The sequence below is a fragment of the Hippoglossus hippoglossus genome, chromosome 19, assembly GCF_009819705.1.
Source record: "Hippoglossus hippoglossus isolate fHipHip1 chromosome 19, fHipHip1.pri, whole genome shotgun sequence".
NCBI classification, from domain to species: Eukaryota; Metazoa; Chordata; class Actinopteri; order Pleuronectiformes; family Pleuronectidae; genus Hippoglossus; species Hippoglossus hippoglossus.
This window is the reverse complement of record NC_047169.1, coordinates 12,315,166-12,335,275: the sequence shown is the minus strand read 5'-3', so window position 1 is coordinate 12,335,275 and position 20,110 is coordinate 12,315,166. Positions and strand designations below refer to the sequence as shown.

The following is a 20,110-nucleotide window of genomic DNA, read 5'->3' as shown; positions in this document are numbered from 1 at the left end:
AGTACAATTTCTTTATAATATATATGTACTTTTATGTGAGTAACATTCTAAATGTAGTCTATACTTGCTGTTGCTTTTCTGTGGTATTACTACTTCAAGCAGAGAATATATACTTTAACACATACCTACATTCTTACCTAAACTACAACTACATCATCTACTGGCAAAAATTGAATATACAATAATCCTAGTTTTCACTAGTGTGTTTTGTCTAAATTGTACGAATTGTCTTTACCCTAGAAAGGGCCCTTTATATTTAAATACTTTATATTTACACTGGGAGCGGGTCCTCTCTACGGAGGCCGCCATGTTTGTTTTTTTACAGTAGTCAAAACTGGACAAACTAAACACCTTTTGAGTTTTTATGAAAACTGAAGGCCACCACAAGTTCTCTATCGTGTTTGGATATGACAGCGTCATGAGGGTTTCATTTTGAGTCAAATTTGAATATCGGGGCTTATGGACATTTGGATGACACGACAGGAGTTGTGGTGTAGTTTTTTTACATTGAAGAATTGATCACCAGTTACTTCAATTGTATTGGATTTGGCTGCAACACTGTTTAACCCTGAAAGTGTTCTGTGGACTCAAACACTTCCCCCGCCCCCTCCATCGGCATAGTGGTGAGTAGATAATGAGGGAATTTTCATTTTTGGGTGAACTATCCCTTTAAAGAGTGCCCTCATGTTTTTAAATGCAACGAGAAGACTTCAGGGGATCACCACTAATCTCTAAATAAAAACAGCGACGAGAGTTTCCTATAATCAAGGTTAAATTTAATCAGGTTATTAATCGATTTTTTTCTTTTTTTATTGCCGAGCGATTTCCTTGACGTCACGATTTCCGCGCGGTTCCCTTTAAGGTTGCCAGGGGTTACGGGCTCACATGTCAGAACGAGGAGAATTGACGTCAGTGGCGGCCGCTGATTGGCTGCTAGCCGTATCCGGTGGGGCAGCGGTCCAGGGCTCGGGGAAAAAAAAAATCGAAGCGAGGAGGATCTGGTAACGGTTCGCTCCTGAAAAACATCGTCCATCCCGAGTCTCTAGCGAAGGGCTCGGCAGGAATTCTTACACTTTCCCGTGAGTATCCGCGTCTCTCCCCGTTGCGCGGAGCGTGTGACCTCTGAACAGGCTGAAATTTGCTTCCTCCGTCGCTCGTTTGTTTATGATAGAGCTCAAGATGGCGTCATTAGAGGAGAGCTTTGCCTTTGCACGGAGCTAGCAAGCTAGGTATCAAACTGGACGCGCTCTCTAACGTTACGCGCGTCGACAACATTCAGGCTGAAGTGCACGACATTCATTGCTATCGCCCTTTTGTTGTCCACTTGTTTTTTTGAACGTGTGCTCGGTGGCATTTCTGTCGCTGGGAGTTACTTGGCTGCAGCCGTCAGCCTCCTCATGAAGCCTTCCTGACCTAGACGATGGTTCACACAGGGCATTCGCTTCACACCGTCTCTAAAGGCGGTGACATTCACTCCGTTCGAACACCATGCGTTTCCGTACACCATCCATCCTCCTCTGTTCGCTGTTGTCACTTGTTCAGCAAGGTCATTCGTGCATCGCCGTGTTGTATCTGATTGAATTGACAGCCCTGTTCTCAGTGTCAGCAGGGAGGATGCTGCAGCTCAGGAACTAACCAGTTCACACGTTAGCTGTCTAGTGTGGATATTTTACATTAAACAACGGAGACACGTTCATTTCTACCACATGGTCTGAATGCAGTATCATTTATTTCTGTAGTATGGGTTTAGATCAAAGCACGCCTGCCAAGTTTCCTCCACAAGTGTAGTTAGTGACCCAGAGCCTGTGCCAGCCTCATCTTTGATAACATGTCTAGTAATCTCCCTTAGACCTTGTCAGATTAGAAATTATCCCAATCCTATTATACTAATGCACACGCAATATACACTTGCAGAGTGTTCGCTCCACAGGACTCTGTAGGCATAATTACATTTACTCATTTACAGTTTCTCACCTTAAACGCACTTGTTGTTGGTTACAGCACAAGCCTTTTTCCTCAGAGCACTCTCTGAACAAGCTGATATCACTGAGGTCGATCAGATGATCGGGGATCTGTCGGGCGGTTTTGCTCGGCAACAGTGTTGTGTCTTGAAATGTTGAAACCTCGAGCAAATGCACTTGCTTTTATGCTTTGGTCTGTTTCACACTGGATTGATTCACTGGCCTTCACCATTCGTCTAAAATTAGGCCTCGGCTGTGATACTGTTACAGCTCTAGCTAGTTACTGTCTCTGTGACAGAGGGCTTCATTCAGGGTGGTAAAGAGCTCTTAATTGTTTTGAATAAATAAACCCAACACAAATTTGTGAGTCTGTGTGTGTGTGTGTGTGTGCGCGCGCGCCTGTCCTAATTTGTTGTCTCTAGACAGATATGTGTGATCGCATCATATGACCAGTTTTTACTCCTCACATGTAGAAGCGCTCAGGCTACTTTGAGCCAAAACAACCCCCCATCTCTCTGTGCCTTCTCACCCTGGTTCTATTTTTCTCACATTCCCCTGGTTTTCTGTCTGTCCGCGTCTCACCATGACACACTGACACTATATTTCACTGTCGCTCTCCAGTAACCCAGCTAGTCCATGCTGTTCAGTGATGGTCTGAAATCAAGCCCTTTTTCCCGTTACTGTCCACTCTCTCCAGTACAAAGGTTAGAGGTCACACAGCAGCGTCGCAGTTGTCGTCATGGCATCTGGAAGTACGAACAGTGAGGAGGAGCGGAGCCTGAGGGAGTGTGAGCAGTACGTGCAGAAACACAACATTCAACAGCTGCTGAAGGACTGCATTGTCCAGCTGTGCACCTCCAGGCCAGACAGGCCCATGGCCTTCCTCAGGGAGTACTTCGAGAGGCTGGAGAAGGTTTGTGTTTGTGTGTTTGTGTGTTTGTGTGTGTGTGTGTGTGTGTGTGTGTGTGTGTGTGTGTGTGTGTGTGTGTGTGTGTGTGTGTGTGTGTGTGTGTGTGTGTGTGTGTGTGTGTGTGTGTGTGTGTGTGTGTGTGTGTTTTATTGGATTTTGGATTTTGTTTGGTTGTCCTTACTCGTCAGTGGACAGAAAGAAAATCATTATACAGTGAAAGCTGAGCATCACATACTCATGTCACGCCACACAGTTACTATCTGTCTCCTAGGACTGCTAATATTTTCATAATCCTAATTTGTATTTATTTATATTTGGTCAGATCATATTTATTTTATTTTTTTCGGTAAAAAAAAAAACCCCAACTCAATTTAATACTTTTGTCCTTTCAACTCAGAAGATGTCACAGACGGAGAGATTTCTCAGACATTCAGGTTCAAGCACTATGTTTTTATATGATGTCATCAATACTTTTGCCCATCAGGTTTTTGGATTTGAGCTTCTGTAGCTTTTTAAAAAATTGTTGTGATTGAATATGTTAGTTTGTCCAAGAGTCACATAGCAAAAATTAAGTAGGTTATAGTAATATATTCAAATCAAGATAATAAGCTCTCTACCTAATATGCTGACACCACTTTAATGTCAAACATTTCTGCACAAAATGTACAAAGTGAACCTAATATTATGTTGTCAAAACCAGATACATTTACTATATCAGTAAAAATCTTGTTGGGCAAAGTTACTAATACTTGATTTAATAACTCCTCAAATTAAATGAAAGCAGACAAGTCCACATACAACAAATGACATTTCACAAATTGTTATTACTATGAATCACTTATTGGCTCGTGAAACTATGTATGTAATCAAAACCTTTTGAATTCAAAGTAGTAATTGATTGAAAATAAGTTTATCATGGTGGAATAAGGTTCATCACTTTTTTATTCATCAGATTTTTTACAGATACTCACCTGACGGTGACCTCGAAATCCTCTTGAAGTGTACAACAGTACATGCATATATATGTACACATATACATATATATATATGCATATACTGTAGTATATGTTTGTAGATGTTCTGGTGGTTAAAAACCACTGCGTTATTTTAAGGAGGAACCTCACGGTAGTATTTCTCAGTTATTTTGTTTGACCACTGGATTGAATGTAAATTTTATTTATTAGTTTTCTCTTTATGTTTTCATGTGTAGTGTTCTGTATGTTGTAAACGCATAAATTAACCTGTTTAGTCACCCTGTTGCCCGATGGGGCTCTTTTTTTTTCTTTTTTTCACCGGCTTCATCCCTTCCTTCCCTTTCAGGAGGAATCCAAGCAGATTCAGAACCAACAGAAGGCCAGCAATTCCCGTTCAGACTCACGCGATGAGGAGGTGTCTCCACCTATGAACCCGGTGGTAAAAGGTCGCCGGCGGAGAGGAGCCTTCAGCGCAGAGGTTTACACAGAGGAAGATGCAGCCTCATATGTCAGAAAGGTAGACGCACACATACACACATGAGCAAACAGCTTTGAAGTCTACTAGAGTGTGGCAACCATAGACTGAATATAAAGATGGACAACATGATGGGTCTCCAAAAGTGTCTCGATCATCCCCTGGTGTCTGGCTGCAGTTTGGGTCATAAATGTGTGTTGTCTTCTAAGGTCATTCCTAAAGACTACAAGACGATGGCAGCCTTGGCCAAAGCTATTGAAAAGAATGTGCTCTTCTCCCACCTGGATGACAATGAGAGGAGGTATGTGTGAACACCTCCTTGGTTTTTTAAGTTTGGATATTTGTGTAACTGTACCAGTTGATCAGCTCACAAATCTTTTTTTTTTTCAGTGACATATTCGATGCAATGTTTCCAGTCACCTACATCGCTGGGGAAACTGTTATTCTTCAGGGTAAAGTTACATCTCTTCACTGTTAAATTCAACAAAAACTAATCCAGATTGAGACATGTCCTTGTGTGATTGTGATATTAACACTACCACTGTATACACACAGGTGACGAAGGTGACAATTTCTATGTCATCGACCAAGGAGAGATGGATGTGAGTATCTGGTTCTGAGCATGGATAGACCTAAATGTTTAAATCATATATAAATGTGACGTTTTTAGTTTTCCCTTTTTGCCATTTGATCTGTGGCCATTGGTTTCTACCCTGCTAATCTGACAGGTCTATGTGAACAATGAATGGGTGACCAGCATCGGAGAAGGAGGCAGCTTTGGCGAGTTGGCCCTGATCTACGGCACCCCGAGGGCGGCCACAGTCAGAGCCAAGACCAACGTCAAGCTGTGGGGCATCGACAGAGACAGCTACAGGAGAATACTCATGGTGAGGACGCATGTTATTGTTATCGTGGGTCTGACGTAAAGGAAGATCACTGTTCATTTAGGTTTTGTTTCTTTTTCTTTATTTTAATTTTCTGTGTACATTAGTTTTGGTTCCTGCTGTAACTAACTAATATCCACATATCATATCATCTAACTTTTATTGATTCTAATGCTGAGATGCTACATCAAGCTTATAATTATTTCGTTTTCTTTTTAATGCAATTACACTAATACAAATATATTTCTCTTCAGGGAAGCACTTTGAGAAAGAGGAAGATGTATGAGGAATTCCTCAGGAAAGTGTCCATTCTAGGTGGGTCCATTTTATTTTGAAATTAGACACAAGGTAAAAATAGAAGAAGAGAAGCCACTTGTGTTTGCGTCTGGGATTAAAATAACCTGAAGGAGCATATAAAAATATCTCACTTAAGAACAAAACTTTTAGATGAAACCTTTTTTTGTCCGTCGTCTCAGTTTAGAACTTTCTTCTGTGTTCTCCGTCCTCAGAGTCCCTTGACAAGTGGGAGCGTCTGACAGTCGCTGATGCCTTGGAGCCCGTCCAGTTCGAGGACGGACAGAAGATTGTCGTGCAGGGAGAACCTGGAGACGAGTTCTTCATCATCTTAGAGGTACAACGCTCGATCACTAACTCTCTCCACACATAAGCTAGATGGTTTTGTCCCAAATACCAGGATTTTACCTCTGGAAGTGTGAGGAGATGTCACGTGAAGTTTATTAGTGTTGATGGGGTGTCCATCATTGTTGCTGGTTTTATTCCATCAGTTCTGTATTTAGCTGTGGCCCAGTTTAATCAAACACTTCAGCAATTGTTGGATCCACTCATGACTTAAAGCTGTTTCATGTTTTCTGTTGAACTATTTCAATCCACGCACGCACGCCCTCTGGTGGTGATTGGAAAATGTTGCTCCACCTTCAACATGCATTTGATATAGTTGATTAAATGATTCGTCAATCTACAGAAAATTCATCAGCAACTATTTTCATTATTGAAGTTACTTTTCTTGTGAAATGCTACATTATTACAGTAAAGTGACTGTTGTTAGGTGGTGAGACAATAAAACAGTTTGAGGATGTGACCTTTGATTCAAGGAAATTATGATGGTCATGTTTTTTAATTATAGTTTTGAATAATCAATAATTTAAGGCAATTATTGACAGAAATAAATAACCTTTTAGTTGCAGCCATAATTTGATCAAATCTAAGATAAAACCAAGCATTAAATTCATTCTTGCTTAAGGGTATTAAACTGGTGGCACTTTACATGAACTCTGGATAATGTCCGGACAATTGCATCCAGAGTTTGCCTTTCACATATGAAGAACGCAGCAGGAGATTGTCCGGGTCAGACATGTTCTCCACAACAGGAAAATGTACAGAACTTTGAGGCGAGGGATGGTGCCAGGGTGGAGCCTGAAGGAGGCAGGACATTACTTGTAAATTCCACTAGGGAAATCACATGTTTTTGTACACAACGCCTTCCCTTATCACCAAAAGCTCTCAAATCTGTTTGTCTTTTCAAATTGACAACTTCATGTGTGTATCATTTTGCGTTCTCACATACAGCCCCTCCAGAAACTTTTCGGAAAATATCTGGACTGCATGTCTGAAAGCAGCTTGTGACTGAGCTTGAGATATTTAAAACCTGCTCAGTTCAGTGTTGTTGTGTATGTGTTGATTTGTTTAATTGTCTTGATATGTTGTTTGAATGTGACAAGTCAGGGTCTAAAATTAACTGGCAACACTATCAAAAAAGCACAAACAAATCAAAACCACACATGCTTTTGTATTTTCTAACTAATGCTTTATTAATGATTTACATGTAATGATGGATTTGTCATTAATTCCTTGAGAGGAATTCATGTGATTGGTTGACTAATGAACCTGAACTTATATTTTCCAATTTCAAAACCAATGTACTTATGTCAGATGCTTTTTAGTCATTCAGAGAATACGCTCTTATGAAGATGTAGCTGGTGCACCTTCAAATCATCCATGTGTGTGTGTTTTCTTTTTGGTTTTAGGGCTCTGCAGCTGTGCTGCAGCGTCGCTCAGAGAACGAGGAGTTTGTGGAAGTGGGGAGATTAGGACCATCTGACTACTTTGGTAAGAGCTAAACAGAATCACAGCAGTCTTTGATTTCTTTTAATCGATTTGTGCTATCAATTTGTGATGTGTGTTGAAAAAGGAGAACAAGAGTCTCTAACATATGTTTGAAAATGGTTTGAAAGTATGAGTAAAGTCCTGTTTATCGTGATCAACAATAAGGTGTTTGTTTTTACGGAGATTAAGGAATAATAAACTTCTTATCAGGCACCTTTTAAACACATGGTTACAAAGTGCTTTACAGGTTAAAAAGGAAGAATTGAAAGCAAACAATGAAAATAATTAAAGGTGGTTTGAAGTTCAAACAACATTAGAGCACAAATACAAAAATAAGAACATTAAAGATGAGAAAAGAGTAAAAACAGAATATAATGAAAGAATACAAATGGTTAAATCAGAGCTAGATTTTAAAAAGTCTGTGTTTGTCTGCGCTCCCCAGGTGAGATCGCTCTGTTGATGAACCGTCCCCGTGCTGCCACCGTGGTCGCCCGCGGCCCCCTCAAGTGTGTCAAGCTCGACCGGCCTCGCTTCGAGCGCGTCCTGGGTCCCTGCTCCGACATCCTCAAACGTAACATCCAGCAGTACAACAGCTTCGTCTCGCTGTCTGTCTGAAGGGGGCGTCTCGTTCCTCCTCCTCCTCCTCCTCCTCCCCCCCCCCTACCTCCCTCTCCTCCACCCCCCCACCCTCTCCTCTCCCTCTCTCCTTTTAGACCCAGGGTCCACCAATGCAATTTGCTTTTTTGTCACTTTTCTTCTTCTTCTTTCTGTTCACTTTTTCTCCTCCTCCCTCTTTGTTTTCCACACGGATGATTTCGTTGTTGCCACCCGTCAGGCAGAGGTGACTTTTAGCCATTCACCAGCGCTTGTACCAGCTGCTGTACGCTACCTTGTAGGCACAGTTACATCACGTTAATTATGTTATAAATGTATTTGCTGGTTATGGTTTTATTTTTGAATTAAAACACATAACAGGATTGTTAGGAGATCTGAAGGACACTTGGGTCTCACACTGATGAGACAGGACAATCAAACTTTACATTGGCGCTTTGTTACAGAATTATGTTGTAGGTTGAAGCGAAGAGGACTGATTTTTTTCCCCCGAGCTTTTCTTTTTTGACATCAGTCAGATGAACAGTGTAGAGCAGAACCTAGAAACTGTAGGAGGCAGGAAGTATTTGACTGCTTCGAGTTTAGTTTTTAGGTTTCAGCTGCGACCTGAAGCTCCGTTTCTTCTTTTATGGTTACCGTTGTGATTGGTATGATGAGATTGGTGATTTTTTGCTTAGTTTGGGAGAGCTTGTGCAACTTAAAGGTCCTTATTTAATTGTGCAGCTACCAGGCTAGTGCCAAATGTTGGTTATTTTTAAAAACGCAAAGATGCATAGCTGTGGAAATGCAGTGCGTGTTCTGTTCCCCTGGCTATTTGAAGCCCCAAAAACAGGAAATAGTTATTATTACCCTTATCATCCTCTTAATCGGTAGAATGACCATACAAGAACTGCCTTGACTACTCTGAGGGAAAAAAAGTAAAAAAGAGAGGGAAAAAAAAACAAGAGTATTAAGTGTATTTCAGTATTCATTTTTTTAGTATATACCAAATAACTTGGTCACTCTTCTGCTATGGTTTGTAATCAAAATATTATCATAGTATAGAAAAATCGATCATTGTTCTATTACTATCATTGACGAAATGATAAACTTATGGTTTGGAGTGATGGTGATCTTAAAAAAATATGTTTAACTGTCTTTTGTAAACACTTATTTTTCCATAAATTCTATTTTAGGTGTCCAGTGCCACAAAGTAAATAAATGCTTCTTCTTGACAAAACAGTATGTAATTGTATTGTGTAAAACGTCATGGGTTTCAAACTTTTTAACAATAGATCAAAAGGGTAAATACAGGTTTATTGAAGTGACGTCTTGGAAGAAAAAAAAAGTTTAAGCAAACCAGGTGGTTTGTGGATTTTCAGGACATCCGAAGTATTTATGTATGGAAGCATCACAGGCGAGCTGACGGGCAGCGTGAGCAGATATTTATTTAAAACTAGTGTCATTGCTTATTGCCTATTTGAAAAAGGTGGCTGTCTTCTCATCAGAGTAGCTTGTGATCTGTTCTCTATGCTTACTTGGCATGATGTTTTAGGCATCCAGTGATCCGGTATGAATGGAAGCGTGAATTTAAAAAGAAAAAAACTAAAAAAAAAAAAAGTGTCCTGCAGCTGCGTGCAGAAGCAGGAACTCTGTCAAATATTTGGTTTGTTACTCCCTAGCTTAACTGCTTCATGACTATTTAGATAAAATGTTAAGTCTTTTTCTTTCTTTTTTTTCTTTTATTTTTTTGAAAAGATCTTTACCAAATCACACAATGTTGACTTCTGGATTTTCAGCTCAACTCTTCATTCCTGCTTCACTGTCTTTTACCAGAAACCACCCAGAACCAGTCACATCTCTGTTTCTATTTCTTTTCTTTTGTTTTTGTCTCATTCAAAGCACTTGTACTCGCTCGGAACCGAGATGTGTGTTTGTACGTCCAAAACGATTTGATTTTGGTGCCGATTGCAGGGTCGTCAGATTAGCGATGAGAGTTTTCGTTCACAGACATTTTTTTTCTTTCTTTACAGTTATTTGAGCATCTTCACGTGTTTCCTCCCTTAGCCCTCGGGTTGTCCTTGTGGATGTGGTTACATGCGGATTTGTGTTGATCCTGATCCACAGGAAGTGACTGTTAGGGGCGAGGGTTTCATGCACCTTTTTGTCGACGTATTGTTTTCCTGTAAATAGCGACATCACCGGTTTTATTCCAAAATGTTTTTAGCCACACTGCAATCGTCCCGGTTTGCCTTAGCTTACCTTACCTGGGCTTACAGTAGTAGTCGGTCACTCCTGCTAGCCCGACCTTCAGTGAGTTTGTTAGACCTGCCGCTCGAGAGAGAGCAGCAGGCGATCAGAGGACCATTCTTTTTCTATTCTACCCTGTATTCAGTTTGACCTCCTGTATGTGCAAAGATGTTTATCCTTTTGGTATAGATTGTTCCAGATGGCAGTTTAAGCAATAAAAAAGTAAAAATGATTCTGTTTCGTCTCAGGCTTCGTTCTTTTTTTAATACTTGTGTTACTCTTGCTGGGACATGGTCGAGGTCATGATGCTTATTGTCAAAACGCTTCTAATGTAACAAAATTCAATCAGGTGCAATTTGTCAGGAAGACAATCCACTTACAGCTTCAACTAGTAATCATTTTCATTATGGAGTCATCTGCTGATCGTTGTTCTGTTGGTATGTTTGGTATGTAAACTATAAGATGGTAGTGAAAAATGTAGTTTCCTAGAGTCCAAGTTGACATCCTGACTTGGCGCTGAGGGTGAGAAACTGTTTTGTACCTGCTGGCCCATTAAAAAAAATATGTAATATGAAATTTGTCCACCAGGGGGAAACGTAATTCTACCCTCAGTCTAAGGAATTCAAAGCCTCTTGTATTCACTCATTCCTGCTCAAAAACACTTGCTGTATTCAAATCGATGCCGATACATTTTAAATACACAACTTCTATCATTCCTCTCTTGTAAATTCATTATTTAAAACAGGGTAGATATGGGTCCCTCAAAAGTTTTCTTCAATTTTACAAACAAAACTCCTTAAAAAGAGAAGAATTACATTTTCTGGAATTCAGATGGAATGGTTCCTAATTTTTTTTTTGGTATGTTTTTCAACTCTGGTCTTCAATTTAATTTCAAGTGGTATTAAAAGTGTGTTTGACTTTATTTGTGTTCGCCCTGTGTTTATGGTACATCGTCTAATTGTCCTTCCCTAGGAGGATATTTATGACTTCTGACATCTTAGATCATATTTCCATGCAGTGATATTTTCTAATGATGATCAAAAGTTTGAAACTTTTAAGATTATAATTAACCGTATTAATTGTACTTGAGAAACAGCAACATTGCTGCTTCGAAATGATTGCTCGTAGTATCGTAGTTATTTTGGGTTGAGAAAAGTTCAGGCTGTTCCTTGATATTTTAATCAGTCATCCTTCACATGTGACGAGATTCAAGAATCTTTATTCCTGCTGCTGAGTTTTTAGTGAAGTTCAATTCATGTATTTGTGCTTGAGAGCATGTTTTATGATCTTGATGCTTGTCAGGCTCCCCCTGCTGCTTCTAATTTGGCAGAATTCACCAACAGTGTTTCCTTAAAGTAGCTGTGGTTGTTTCTTACTTTGATTAAGAACAAATAAAACAGAGAAGACTAAAGTTCTGACATGAAAACACATTTATAACTGGTTCAGATTTATAGCAGCGCTGTAACAACACACGTGTGTCGGTTGCTTTGGGTTTGCCGTGTCTCCGTCTTAGCCTGTTTTAGTTGACAGTGCTGTCGTAAAGCTCTTTAAATGCTCTGATGAGACAGAGGGATTACAAGTCTGGAAACTAGGGTGGAGTGAACTCAATGACAGTTTAGGAGGAGCCACTTTTCTCACTGACACATACAACTGACACTGTTATTTACAGGTGATGATTGTTCTACAAAACTCACACAGTCATCACTTAAAATAACTTTATTTCCTCTTTCTAACATCACATTGACGCCACAGAAATCTGTCTGTCCACAGTCAGAATATTCAAACAACTGACCCGGTGCATCGCAGCGCTCTCGCATGAACTCCTTCACTGGTCTTAATGTGTTTGACAGTGAGAGTGTGAAATCTGCATTCATCTATAGAGGCATTGTCGGACATGAACTCCGGAGAATGTCCGCACAATTGGGCCCGTACTTTCTTCAGAGTTTTCCTTTCACACATGAGCAGCCCAGCTGAAGATTCTCCGCTCAGGCGTTGACAACAACACAAGAATCTGCAGTGTTCAGGCGAGGGGGGGCGCAGCAGGCAGAAGCAGGACGTAAGGTTTTTGTTTACGGGACATCAACACCGGTGTCGGCCCTTATCACCAATAGCTCTCTTGACATCTTCATTCAGTTTTTTCAGTTTTCCACTTCTGTTGCCCGCTCATTTGAGGTGAATCCAGTGGTGAATATCCTGCTTTTTTTCCTCACAGGGGTCATTCGGACATTCTCCAGAGTTTTAACTAAAGCAGAAACTCCAGAGAAAGTCTGGAGCCTCCCACTCAGACATTTGCGTTCTCACACAGGAGATTATCCGGAGGTCACCAAATGCCTGAAAACAGCATCACTGCTTTCTTCAGGTCAAGTTAGTCTTTAGTCGATCCTTAAAAGGTTTTAATTCATTTATGACCATAAAGAAAATAAAAGCATGAGCTCGCTCGGTGATTGGAATGCAAGGCCTGCAGTGATTCACGTTCTGAACTTCCTCAATCAGTCTTCACAGCATTTTCCTTTTATGGCTTGTTCCTTAAATCAAAACCATGAGATCCCTGTTTGCTCACCAGGTGACTGAGCTTCACCATGAAGTCCTCTGTGCCCTGAGACGAGCCTGTCCTCCTCTGTTACCTGGTCCTTTCCATCTCTGTCACAGTCTGAGGTCTCTCTGTGGATTTGACAAAGTCCTTAGTGATCACCTCCTCCTCCCCCAGCCGCCGGATGCACCGCCGGACCCCCCGGAGGATCTTCTGTAACCGGCGGTCCAGCGCCAGGAGGTGGGGCTCCGTCAGGACCGGCTGTAAAGGGTCTCCCTCCAGGGACTCCCTCATCACGTCGCTGAGCCTGAACTCTGGCTGGGCCAGGACCTGGAGCCGCAGCAGCGTGGAGCGTTTTATCCTGAGAAGGGAATGGAGAAGATGGAATACAACATTTTTTGTTTCGAGTGAATTCATTTGGATCCACAGAAATAAAAGCTGGTCCTGCTGCTTTTTACTTACATGCAGCACTGAGTTAATGGGGCCAGGATGGACATCTCATCTTGAGCGTGCTTCCCAAACCTGAACACATGATGCTGTGCGTCATGAAGGATGCTCTCAAACAATTTCACAATATTTGAATCCACGACAATGCTCTCTTCTCACCCTCTGGCATTGTCCAAGTGGAGGAGGAATCCTTCATCCCCAAACTTGGTAAAAACCTCATAGTGGTGTCTGTCCATGTTACCTGCAAACGAGCGTCACAACTTTCACTGAGACACGAGGTGAGATGGGTTCGGATACTGACAGACCTGCTGGATATACGAAGAGTAGATAAAGTGTTGGTGGAATAAAATACCTGTAAGGAAGTCGAAGATGGACATGTCGATGATGTTGAGGAGCCTGTTGCCGGAGTTATACGGATACAGCTTCTTTATGGTGTCACAGTAGAACGGATTCACTTTCCACCTTTAAAACCCACACACACAAAGAGAAATGAGACGAATATTATATACTCTTATGTGAAATGAACAAACATATCTGTAACAATGTGACAAAACAGAGTCCGTAATTGCTTCTTTAAGTCCTCACAACCTTTTTTCGCTGCAACATTTGGTTTGACGTGCCGTGTTTTAAATCATGGCCTGGCAAATTTTGTATTTGAGGAATTATCCTAATGATGCACCACAACAACAGCATCTAAGAAATAATGAGGAGCCTCTATACGCTGCATTTCGTGTTATGTGTCACTAGGTGCCGGTTAGCTTATTTATTGCACAAAACAGGAAGAGGTCTCAGTTCGTCTGGTGCAAATTGTCCCTGTGGGTTTACAAAAACAGTGGAGTGAAAAAGCATAAAAGAGAAAAAAGTCTTTGAACAAAGACACAAACATCCAATTTAGTCCGGTATTAACTGGATTTATGGGAAATGTGGCCTTTCACTTTATTTTGAAAATGCTAGATCTTATAATCTTGCTAAAGGCCACCAACCTTCTCAGCCACCAAATAATTCCATAACGTCTGTCTGTCTGTATGTGACCCGAATACCTCGTGAACCGCTCGTCTTGCCAACTTCACACTTGATTTGTGTTTTGTTAAGGCCCTGAGGAAGTGCAATGTGGAATTTTGTGCGATTTGAACACACAACATGTTCGATATTAATACAATTTGAATAGGTCGTCAAAGCAAAAGCACAAAGTTTTGCTGCTCCGATGCTTTATGTCAAGGTGAATTACAGATCTTTCACTTGGTTAAAACTTGGGTTTGAAGATTGTGTTGGCTTTATAACCGACCACTGAAATAGCCGAGATGCAATGTATGAAAAAAAACAAAACACCAGGGATAAACATTTTGTTGAAAACATTGACTATAAAATCTTCCTTGCAGATAAACCAGGTAGGATGAACACAAAGTTTTCTAAATTCAATCTGCAGCATAGACTGTTTATAAAAATCTCTGCAAACAACGTCAAGTACACAAACAATGAAAAGTGACAGTATTTTGTAGAACTGTTTGAGGAGAACTCACTGATAAGGAATAATTCTGAAGTAGCTCGGCAGCTTTAACTAATTTTAAACAAACAGCCCATTCCAAACTGGCAGGTTTGGAACGGGCACTGCACTAGTGAGATAAAATGAGATTCCTCTGCTGAGGTTGAGGTCTTACTCTTCTTGTCCGGTGAAAGTGTACGATCGTACCCAGGGGTTGGGGATGGAGATGCGGGGGGAAATGCTGAGGCCGGGCAGGTAGGCAGACATGGAGCCCTCCAGCAGGTCAGGGCTCCCGCACACTGCATATTCCGTCTTGCACACGTACAGGCACTTGGCAAAGAAGCATGTGTTGTTCGCTGTTTGGGGAACGGAGCAAAAAACAGTGGAATACCAAATGAGTTTCCTGTTCACATGTAATTACACGGTTTTTGATCAGCTCGGCCTTCCCCTACAGCTGGATGTCGAATCACCGGCGAGAAGAAACATCAAACCAGAACCAAAATAACTGACAGGGAGGCGTAGGCTTGTATGTGCTTTGCTTGTTAACATATAGTGGCATAGTGCTGATATTACAGTTACTGAAAATCAAATATTATCTTATTTATTTATAATTTATATTTGTTCACCCTCGAAATGAATAAGAGCATTTATAGCAGAAATTTGTTTGCAACCCCAAATATTGTTTATGCTTCAACATTAGAAAAATAAGATGATTCAGTTTCTGGCAGAGTTAAATGAGAAGATTTATACCACTCTTATATCTGTTTGATGACAGGAAAGACTAGCTGCTTCCTCCATAGACTGTCTATAAAGATGGACAACATGGTGGCTGGCTGCAGCATAGGTTATAAACCTTGCTTCCTCCATGTTAGTAGATGAGACATGGACCAAACTAAAAAAATCGAATGTTTTTAGGTAGTTCCTATCACATTGATGTTTGTTCATGAGTTGTTGTTTTTTTAAAGTTATTTTAAGATATAAAAACAGGGAGAAACATCATGATTGACTGTTGAGACTGACTCATGATTGGTTAAGTGCTTGTTTTAGCTCCAAATGATGTAATCGGTGCAAAATGTCAGCGTTCATTTCCGGGATATTTTGGCTTCATTTATGGTTAGTGGCAGAAAGTGTCGTCCATCTTTGCAGTCTGTGATTTCCCCAAGTTTCCTGTCTTGAAGGAAAAGGGAGGGCTAAGCCAACTACCTGCTTGCTTTAACGGTTAGCTTTATATTTAACCGACAAACACAGGAGTGGTGCTGATCTGCTCATCTAACTCCTGCCAAGAAACTTAAAAAGCGGTCTGCTGGTGCTTTACCTGGGGAGGTGAAGAAGACAGCTCGTAGGTCTTCGGTTTGCGTGACCTGGAGGACTTCTCCTGTGACGTTAACCAGCCTGCCAGCTACAGGCGGGACCCTCCGGAAGTCCAGGATCCTATTGAAAACATTGATCAAATTCTGAAAAAGCCCATTGCAAAAAAAAAATAACTTCTTGCTTTTGCAAGTGCGAGGAAAAGTTTACAGTTCACAGAGTTCATGCTTATGTAAGTGTAATGTGAACCCCCTGGAGATGATGGTATCTCTTACCTCATTTCACAGGAGCCCACGGTGGGTTTCTACTGATTCTTATCAATGAATGTATCCTATTGACATCCTCTGCCAGACTGGCTGTGTTCATATACACTGCTAAAAACGTATACCTCCCCGAGGGCCATATTTCACTCGCGTCTCACAAACTGTAATCACACAACAATCACTGTGCGCAGCTGAGTTGCTGTTTCTCAAAATTCCGGCATTCCTCACCTACTGATTGCGAGCGATAAACGATAAAGGCTTCTGGCAGAAAAGTCAGACACAGCAGAGAGGTGTCACACTGCAACAGATAACAAACCAAACGCCATAAATTACAAATAGGAGAGGGCAGAGATGTGGTCTCTGTCTTGTTTGTGTTGGGTGACAGTTAGAACCTTAATGATTCTTACATGTGAAACCTCATCGACTTTTGAATATGAGCAGATGCACACTGTACAACAATAATATTTGAAGGTGGAATTACAGGGATTGAGTTGTTGACGTGTCTTTTGTGGTGAAGTGATGACTGGCTGCCTAATGACACTGTCTGGCTCAGATGACTGTATTTCACAGTGAATCACCTCATCTCAGCTAATGTACTATTACACAACGACGTACGGTGAGTGTGTGTGTGTGTGTGTGTGTGTGTGTGTGTGTGTGTGTGTGTGTGTGTGTGTGTGTGTGTGTGTGTGTGTGTGTGTGTGTGTGTGTGTGTGTGTGTGTGTGTGTAGATATGGAGTATCTAAAATGTGACTGTGGTTTACTCTGATCAGCGAGTTGGGAAATCGTAGGTTGCAAAAATGGTTGCGAACATGTTGCAATCTTTGTGGATTGGGTTGGGTAGTTTCTCTGTCAGCGCCAGGAAATATATATATATATATATATATATATATGTTGAGTGTGTGTCTGTCTGCGTGTGTGTGGCCGCACAAGTGTATGTATTTCTAACTGAATTTATTTATTTGTTGTATATCAGAGGTATCCTATTACAAAAGTGCTGCCATATCTCTGCATTGTCATCCCCGCTCCTCTGCGACACATTACAAATGTATTTTATTTTTTGGTCATTTTATAAATTGTATAGTCTACAGTACTTAGAGGCTTTACCTAAGCAAAGCAGTGAAATGCATGCTCATGTCAGCCTGCTAACAGGTATAGCCTAATGGTTACCATATTAACTACCTTATATGATCATTGTATATATTATATTAATATGCTTATTAACAGTAAACACAAAATCACAGTATTTTCAGGTTTTTAGACACTGAACAAATACAATTTCAACCTGATGTGTGCATCATTTAGTGTGGCTAAAATAATTAAGATTCAATTGTTTGTTGTTGATTGTTTTCAGTCTTAACTTTTCCTCGGTTTAAAATAGAGGGTCCAATGAAAGACATTAGTGAATGTGTGACAGAGATAGTAAAACAGAGAATACAAAGAGGAGCTGATGAAGCTGCACCTGTCCAGGTGAAAGGCAGCGATCTCTGCATTGTGCCTCTGGAAGTCAACGAAGTAGAAGAAGTCCTCTGGAGTCTGGTCATCCCTCTGCTGCCTGACACAGACACACACACATATAATCAACACAACAAATACTGTAATTTTCACAGATACTAGATGATTTTGGCTCACACAAACTATATAGCACACGACCTGAGATAATACCCTGTAATATAATGTAATCTAATTTAACATTTTCATGGACACAGACTCCAGAACCACATATTCTTTGTGTTGGTGGGACAGAAATCTTGATTCTTCACCCAACAAATATCTGGAATCGAGTGTGTTTTCATACATTAGAATCCTGGTTTTTACCCTTATCTAGTTTTTCTATTCACAATTTGGCATTTGGCATTTGGAACTGAAAAAAATGGTTATTCTCCCGACCGACTGGATTTTGCTTCACATTCAACGAGATTGTTCAGAAAATCAGCCTCAGCTATTGGTCAAGGAACGAAATACAAAGCATCCTGAAATGAAGTATTCTTCACTACCCTTCAGGCATTTAAGAAAGGTGTTTACCTGCCGCTGATATCCTGGTTCCTGGAACTGGAATAAGCTGTTTGCATGATCACAACTCATCTGCATTCGCTTGTATCAACAACTTATTGAAGTGATCTAAGGCAAATTAAGACAGAGACTCTTCACATGACGACTCAGGCCTCACCTCATTGGTTTGAACATGGCCTTGGCAAAGTTCTGCATCTTCAGAGCCAGTTTCAGGTGATGCCCACTGGGTTTCACCACTGTAATAAAGAGACAATAAGAAGAAAATATGAAGCATGAGGTCTTCATACACACATTTCCTTTACAATACAGTTTATAGAAACAGACAGACAACTCCTTGAATTGTGTGTTTGAATGCTGAAAACATGACAAACACTGAGCAACAGGTAACAAAGTAATTATTTGTTTTTTAGCTTAAATCCCCGGAGGTCAGTTCAAACTGTGGAACAGTTTCCAGCTCTGGCTGCTCCCTGTGTTACAGTAATTGGGGGTTGGTCGGTTAGTTTTCACTCTCTCTGCGACTGTAGCGTCCCTCGTTCTCTGTCGCTCTGCATAGTACAGTCACAACAGCAGGCCAGGCTGACCACACACAGGTCTCCTCCTGCTGCACGCCGTCAAACTCCAACTCAGAGTACAAGAGTTTACAATCTCTTCTTTTTTCTTCTGGAAATTAATCAAAGGGGACCAAACTTCCTCCGTGGCCACCGTGCACTGTCGCTCTTTGGTGACTGAAGTAATGAAAATCTCACGAAGGTTAAATTTAAACAGATTGTTTTGTTGCATTTCTTCTTGGCAGTGAGAGATGTGTGGTCTGTTACTTTACTGTGCAGCAGTGCTGAGGCACAGGCAGGACAAAAACATGCAGCATAGCTGACTTCACGTCCATATCGAGCTGTGTGAGGGTATGTTGTTGGGAGAAAAATACTAAATATAAAACTGTTATTTAAAGAAATGTGCACCTTTTTCAATCCAGTTTGCATTTATGTTTATATTTCTACATTGAAAAGTGAACTGCAGCCTTTACATGCATTTGTGGCAGTTATTTGAAAGCTGATCTCTGCTCCATCCATCCATTGTTTCATTACCACCAGGTTATGTGTTCACTCCTGTCCATTTGTTTGTTGGTTGGTCTGTTTGTGAGCAAGATAACACAACAACAACAGGGCGGATTATGAAAAAACTGGAGAACAGATTTACACAAAACTTGGTAGAAGGATAAAACATGGGCCAAGAGGGAACCCATATACAATTTGGTGATGATGTGGACAAAGGGACAGATCCAGGATTTATTTTCACTTTCTTTAAAACTGCAAGATTTCTCGACACTGTTACCAAAGTTACCAGGATCATACATTTTGCAATTTTGGTTTGGATCCTCATGCTAAGAAGCTCAGAAGGACATCGCATTTTTTTTAACCTTTACTTTACCAGGCAAGTCATTCAGAACCTTTTCTTATTTACTATGACAACCTGTAAGTGCCTGTAAGTGCAGGGGGGAAGGAGGAGAGAGGACAGAGAAAAAAAAGATGACAGTGTAGGTGGCGGTTGGTTTGTAGGTTGAAGCCTGAAAAGAGGCTTCACTCTAAACCTTTCAACATTTAATTAAGAGTGCCGCCTTTGAACATAAATGAAGGCTTGTTTTGTTTTCTTTTTATTTCTTTGCCCAGAGCATGTGTCTTATACAAATCTGACTTCTGGTGCCAAATGAAAAACAAAATCCTCACTATCACAAAGGCAGCAGTGTGTTTGTGTGTCGCGGTGCCGCCGAGCACAGCAGAGAAGAGGAGAGAAACATAAAAAAAGGCTAAACAAAGGAGACAGTCAGGGATCGAACACGATGTACACAAAATATACAGCTACGCAACATGAGGAAGTGAGATAAAGAACATCAAGCCTTACAAAA

General features: G+C 40.8%; 2 protein-coding genes across 2 annotated transcripts in view; one reads left to right on the top strand and one right to left on the bottom strand.

Annotated features, from left to right (window-relative positions):
* The first annotated feature begins 924 nt into the window (after nt 1-924).
* LOC117752552 (cAMP-dependent protein kinase type I-alpha regulatory subunit) lies at nt 925-10,399 on the top strand. The gene is made up of 11 exons (XM_034569974.1): nt 925-1,079; nt 2,659-2,874; nt 4,192-4,362; nt 4,530-4,621; nt 4,711-4,772; nt 4,876-4,922; nt 5,049-5,207; nt 5,459-5,519; nt 5,714-5,835; nt 7,250-7,331; nt 7,771-10,399. The coding sequence occupies exons 2-11, from the start codon at nt 2,701-2,703 to the stop codon at nt 7,941-7,943; spliced, it is 1,143 nt and encodes a 380-aa protein (XP_034425865.1). The 5' UTR covers nt 925-1,079; nt 2,659-2,700; the 3' UTR covers nt 7,944-10,399.
* Nucleotides 10,400-12,253: 1,854 nt separating this feature from the next.
* fam20a (FAM20A golgi associated secretory pathway pseudokinase) overlaps nt 12,254-20,110 on the bottom strand; it is an 11,157-nt gene continuing 3,300 nt past the window's right edge. The window contains exons 4-11 of the mRNA XM_034569973.1: nt 18,368-18,446; nt 17,660-17,752; nt 15,945-16,060; nt 14,805-14,985; nt 13,499-13,608; nt 13,306-13,387; nt 13,162-13,221; nt 12,254-13,060 (exon numbers count right to left, since the gene is read on the bottom strand). Coding sequence (XP_034425864.1) covers nt 12,790-13,060; nt 13,162-13,221; nt 13,306-13,387; nt 13,499-13,608; nt 14,805-14,985; nt 15,945-16,060; nt 17,660-17,752; nt 18,368-18,446 — 992 coding nt within the window. The 3' untranslated portion in view covers nt 12,254-12,789. The remainder of the gene's footprint in view (nt 13,061-13,161; nt 13,222-13,305; nt 13,388-13,498; nt 13,609-14,804; nt 14,986-15,944; nt 16,061-17,659; nt 17,753-18,367; nt 18,447-20,110) is intronic.